The 6,375-nt window shown below is 37.2% G+C and overlaps 1 protein-coding gene across 1 annotated transcript; it reads right to left on the reverse strand.

Annotated features, from left to right (window-relative positions):
• Positions 1–3,238: 3,238 nt before the first annotated feature.
• On the reverse strand, positions 3,239–5,784 carry LOC145133151 (lysM domain-containing GPI-anchored protein 2-like). Its single transcript, XM_079068085.1, has 4 exons — positions 4,986–5,784; positions 3,925–4,045; positions 3,629–3,828; positions 3,239–3,542 (listed from the first exon to the last, which is right to left on the reverse strand). Exons 1-4 carry the CDS (start codon positions 5,656–5,658, stop codon positions 3,445–3,447), a joined length of 1,092 nt encoding a protein of 363 aa, XP_078924211.1. The 5' UTR covers positions 5,659–5,784; the 3' UTR covers positions 3,239–3,444.
• Positions 5,785–6,375: the final 591 nt, after the last annotated feature.

Consider the following 6,375-nt stretch of genomic DNA (forward strand, 5'->3'; position numbering starts at 1 on the left):
ATCTTTGAGGGCTTGATTGTGTGTGTTTGGTTCAGTTGTTGTGGGTATAGGATGAAGTGTGGTAGTATTGACAAAGGAGTCATTGAAATATTTAGAGTTTTTCTTGCGTGGACGGGCTGTATGTGAGGGTGAACTGTCTGGAGTGGGTACAACATCAGTGCGAGATGATGCAGGTGAATTCTGAGTAGATGATGAGAATGATGGTTGGGCTGATGTTGGGGATTTCGAGGATACAGGAGATAGTGAGGTAGTATCGATTATGACCGAGGGGTTGGAGCTAACATTTGAAGCTTGTGGTGGTGATGTGGGCTGATTTTGTAGAGAGGGTGAATCGATGTGAGTGGGATCAGATTGCTGTGGGGGTTGTGGTTTGGTGGAGGTGAGTATATGAGATGGTGAGGGTGCATCGTTGTTGCTATTAGGAATAGGGATGGATGTTGGTGAAAATGGAGAGGGCTGATGTTGGGAGTGATTCATGACAAAGTGATCAGATGTAGGTAAAACTAAGTCTGATGGGGAGAGGGACGAAAATTGATTATCGATGAATTGGACATGACGGGAATGATACAATCGAGAGGTGAGGGGATCATAACACTTATAAGCAGATTTTGAGGTGGAATAACCAAGGAATAAACATGGAGTAGAGCGTGGTTGGAGTTTGGAGATGGTGTAAGGGCGTAACCAGGGGTAACATAGACAACCAAATGGCTTAAGTTTGGTGTAATTTGGACTTTGACCAAATAGTTGATAATATGGAGTGTGATTTTGGATGGTAGGGGTTGGTAATCGATTTATTAGATAGACTGCGGTTTCAAAGGCGTGTGACCAGAAGGTTAACGGGAGTTTAACATAATGAAGGAGAGATAACCCGGTTTCAACTATGTGTCGATGACGCCTTTCAGCAGTGCCATTTTGTTCAGGGGTGTGGGGTGAAGTGGTATAGTGGGATATGCCATGTGTTCTAAGGAATGAGGTGAGACCAATGTACTCACCACCATTATCACTAAACAACGATATAATGGGTGTTTGAAGAAAGGTTTCAACTAGAGTTTTGAATTGAGGGAAGATGGTAGCAACATCCAATTTCTTTTTCATGGGGTAGAACCACACATATTTAGATAAATAGTCAACAAAAATGACATAATAAGTGAAGTTATCAATTGAGGTTTGAACAGGTCCCCATACATCAGTGTATAGTAGTTGCAATGGTTTAGAAACAACAAAAGAATTGGAGCAAAATGGTAATTTGTGACTTTTATTGACTGAACAAGATGAACAATGCATATTGGAAAGTGCAGAACTAAGGCCTAACTTAGAAAGAAGACATTTAAACACTTTGGTGGATGGATGTCCTAAGGTATGATGCCAATGACAAGAGGATGTTTTGATAGTGAAGTGAAGCTGCGGATTAGATGGTAGCTTTGCATAATAAACGTCTTCAAAGTTCTCCCCCCGCATGAGAAGCGCCCCCGTACAAAGATCCTTCACAATAAAAGAATGGGGAAAAAATTCAACAGAAACCCAGTTAGTTTTGCATAATTTAGCAACAGAAATAAGGTTCTTTTTCAATTGTGGAACACATAACACATTCGGAAGATTAAGTGTTTTGGATGATGTGTGTATGTGTTTTGAACCAACATGGGAAATTTTTAAAGTTTTACCATTCCCAATAACTATTTCATCTGGACCGCCATAATCTGAGACGCGTTGAAGATTGGAACTATCACCTGTGACGTGATTAGACGCACCACTATCAAATAACCAGGGTAGAGATACAGTAGAAGAGTCGGTCATGGTTACATTGGCCACTAGTGGAGCTGTCTGCAGATTGTTAAGGACAACATTGTTCTCTCGGAGAAATCTAGCAAATTTTCGGCAATCACAGGTCATATGACCTGGGATGTTACAAAATTAACAAAAGGTGTTGGATTTGTTTTGACGATTACCACCTTGATTTGAGGAGCAATTGGGTCGATTGGTAGGACCACGTTGTTGCTGATTTGAGGAGCGATTGTTTGAGCCGACACGCTGGTAAGTGGAATTGTCTTGTCTTCCATGTGAGCGATTGGATTGCCGAGAGGTATAGTCAACTGTGGTAATTACAGGAGTGGTGGAAGTTGTGTGTTCCTTTAGGGTACGTTCAAAGTCAGTCAATTTATCAAATAATTAAGAGTATGAGAGTGAGTTTTCACGTATCTTGATGGCAGCAACAATTGTGCCATATTCATCACCTAGTTGAGATAGGATGTGGACGAGTAGGTCTTCTTCTGTGACAGGGCTCTGTGTAAGAGCTAGGTCATCTGCAATTGACCGCATATCTTGGAGGAATTCGGCGATTGAGCGATTGCCCTTTGGATTTTTGACAAGTTTCGATTTTAGAGATATGACTCTAGATCTAGAGGCACTTGCAAAGATGGCTGTGAGACGCTCCCAGGCTTCTTTGGATGTGGTGGCAGACGAAATTAAGGGTTGAATTGAGTCAGAGCAGCAGCCAAGAATGGCGCTGATGATGGTTTGATCTTGCTGATACCAGGTGAGATATTCTGGGTTTGATTTTGATGTAGAGCTGTCTTTGTCGCTTAAAATTTTGCTTGGAGGTGGCTGATCACCCGTAATGAAAGTGTCAAGATCGAGCCCAATTAGGGTGGCTTCAACTTGACGTCTCCAGGGGTGAGTTTTATTGGGAAGTGAGTGGCAGCGGTGACTTAGATTCTGGTTTTGGCCATTGTGTGTGAGAGAGAAAAACAAGATGAAGATGAATCGGAGGTGTAAGATCAACTCGTTGGAGCAATTAAAGCTCTGATACCATATAAAGGTATTTAGTTGAATGTTTTTCAGATTCATAAAATCAATATATAGGAGAAGGCTTTATAGGCGTGATACAACAATTGACTAGGAGCTAAACTAGGAGATAGAATCGGTAAACTATTGACTATATATTTACAGTTGTATTCTAAAATAAATACTATAATTAAATCATTTAGATATAATTATCCATGTGCCTTAATATAAACTGTCACTTAAACTTTTACCATGTCTTTTATGGGGAGATCGGGTATTAACTAATTTTCAATGTTCAAGGCTCCAATTGAGATGTTAAATGCTTTAGAAAAATGGTAATATACTTTCTATTGGGAAATGTGGTACACAAAGTTAGCATGAGTGAAAAGGGAAAAGGTTCTAAAGAAGTTGGAGGAATTGGTTTAAATTTAATCATTCAATTTATTAAAAAAAAATCTCAAGAACAAGAACCAACATTATTAGGCAATCGTGTTACATATACAAAACTCAAAACAATCAAACACCAAATATGAACCGAAATCCTACCTCTCATAAACAACATTCCATGAAAATTGCAACAAGAAAACAAAAAACCGTGATAATACTAGCTTCATGGATACTAACTACTACATCACTGTAAAAATTTACAGATATATATTTATCTCACTTGAGAAGATGAAGAGCAATCAATAATACACCAACAATAAAGCTCGATCTTAAACCATTCGAACCATTTCCCGGAGGGGTGTTGTTATTTCCACCTGTTTACACCACATAAAAATACATTAAGAAACACAACATTTTATTTAGTAGATATTTGACTAACAGTCAAACAATTGAAATTTACCTGGACTACTTGGACAAGTAGACTCTTGAGTAAGAGTAGTTTCGATGGTGCCATTTAAGTATCCGCCATACGAACATCTTGAAAGGCTACAATTAGAATCCGAAGTGGTGTTGCCCAAATCAAAAGCGGTCCCCACACATTGCGTGGAAGGACAAGTTTGCCCTCGTGGCAAATTAATCCCCGATGGCTTGCAGTCCAATCTAGAAAAAAAAAAAACATAAAAATGATTATAATAATTTAAAATTAATATTTGAAAAAATAAAATGATTTGAGTTGAATTTGATGTGTTGACTTACATCCAATTATTTGCAGCATTGCATTCGCATCGGACACAACTGTTAGCCGTAAAAACGTAAGTACCATTTGGGACGAGTAACGGGTAGTCCAAAGAGTTATTTTGTACCGATGATGTACAAACTGTTAAAAAAAAGTATTAGCATTAGCTGTGTATAAATAAAGTGATGTCTGAATAAATGATTTTTAAAAAAAATTAAAGAAACGATGTGACATTTGAGGAAAGGTACGAAAATTAAACACGATCAAATCTTTAAAAAGTTATAACTTATGGACTAAACCCACTTTTTATTAAATCTCTTTCTGTATTAATGGAATAAATGTTTATTAAGTTTAAAAAATAACACCATATGGGCCCACATACAAGACTTTTGTTTTCAAAAGACGTGTGAATTAGGATAGAGGCAATGGATAAAATGACACAAAGGAGATGTATATATACAACAAGAAGATGAATGCAATAAAAAATAACAACTTGTCCTTATTACTACTGCCTTAAAGTTTGTGGACCTTGTCGACATGTGATTGTCTCCTTTATTTAGGAAAGTACCAAAATATCCTTCCAGATAGATGAATAAGTAATTTCGATGTAAAAACTTATCAAAAGGGAAAAGTTTGAAATGAAGAGAATTAGATTGATTAAAAAGTTATACAACCTATTTTACCTTCATTTTTGTTTTGACCTAAATAAACTACTATATTCTTCATATTCTGTTTTAGACATGTCATAATCAGTCAAACGATTAGACTGCGGTCAAACTATTCAAACATAAACAAAAATTTGAAAATACCCATTCTACCCATATACATATATGAGTATTCTTTGACATTTTCATTTAATTATTAAAAAGGATCACTAATAATGATAAAGATATCTTGCATATCATAATAACATTAGGAAATTAAGCCATATGGATAACAAGTATCTTCGCACTTTCTTAAAATATGTTAAACTGAAATTTTTTTTGGCTAAAATTCTTTAATCCCAATAATGCCCTTTTGTTGCAAAATCCATGCTCAAACAGGTAGATCCATATAACAAAAATGACAAACAATCGATTACCTTTAAGAGGAACATCAAGAATCGAATCAGCTAGCAAATTTGCAGAACTGTTCATCCTATTCAGATTCAACAACGTGCTCTCCGTCGTCTTAAACTGTTCCGCAATCCCACTCACGGTGCTCCCGGCGGGCACCAAGTATCCATAATGCACCACCGTATCCCCATTAACCTCATCGCAGCTACACGGCAATGGAATCCAGAGCTTCTGACCCACCAATATAGTATTCGGATCGGATATATTATTAACTAACTGGATCTGTGGGTACGTCACGAGGTTAGAAAACACCTCAGCGGCGATATGGAATAGACCGTCGTCGGGAACCACGGTGTATATCGGACGGCGGTTGGAGATTCCGGCACCGTTACGGCAGGCGCAGGGGAAGGGGATTTTGAGGATTTGGGAGGCGGGGAAGGTTTGGGTTTGTGGGGTTGTGATTGGGAGGTTGTTGGCGGCGAGGAGAGAGCGGAGGTTTTTGATTTCGAAGAGTCTGAGGATAGAAGCGAGGGTGGTGGTGTTTGGGAGTTTGTAGTCGATGAGTGAGTTGCATGTGGCGGTGGAGGTGGTGTTTGAGCATCGGAAACCTAAAGTTGGTGTTTGTGCAGTTGATTGAATAGAGAAGATGGAACAGAGTAAAAACAGTATGGGGAAGAAAACCATGTTGGAAAACCCCATGTTTTCTCTTTCTAAGATATTGTGTGCTTGCAATGGAAAGAGCTTCGAGGGTATATAAATGGTGGAAGGAAAGTTTGGGGAAGGAGAAGAAGTCTATTTGGATTTTGGAATTGTAAATGGGAAAATGTTGACTTGGTGGGAGACTTTTGAGGTTTTAAGACTTCCATTTATTTTTGATAAATATGTCGAAATTGGGGCCAAATATATTAAAACTTTTATAAAAAATGATAAAAATATATCATATGAATGCATGATTATTGTGGTTTAGTAAATATATTAGTTTATACGTGTTTAGTTAAATTTATGTTTATATGTTTGATCCATTATTTTTGTTGTTTGTCTTTTCAAAAACTATATTGCCATTATATTCTTGTAGACTAGGAAAAACCACTAATTCGTGGGAATAATTCGTCGAGGACTTGGAAATAGATGTTAAGAAAAATGGAATTTGGTTTGAAAATCTTCTCTTTTGGAGTCACTTTGGATAAACCTATATTTGAAAAATAAGCATAAAAATAAAATACAGGTTTGAGAGATATTCTTTTGAAATTTAATATTAATCTCGCAAAACACAAAATGAATATCTTAACGAGGGCATCTCTAATCCGTAGTCAAATCTTATATTTTACATTATTTTGGTGCCAAATCATACACTATTAGTATTTATAACATCACTTTTGATATTATATTATTTCTTTTACAACAAAATGATTGTAA

Source organism: Lactuca virosa, chromosome 8 (assembly GCF_052849685.1).
Source record: "Lactuca virosa cultivar CGN04683 chromosome 8, Lactuca_virosa_CGN04683_v6, whole genome shotgun sequence".
Classification (NCBI taxonomy): Eukaryota; Viridiplantae; Streptophyta; class Magnoliopsida; order Asterales; family Asteraceae; genus Lactuca; species Lactuca virosa.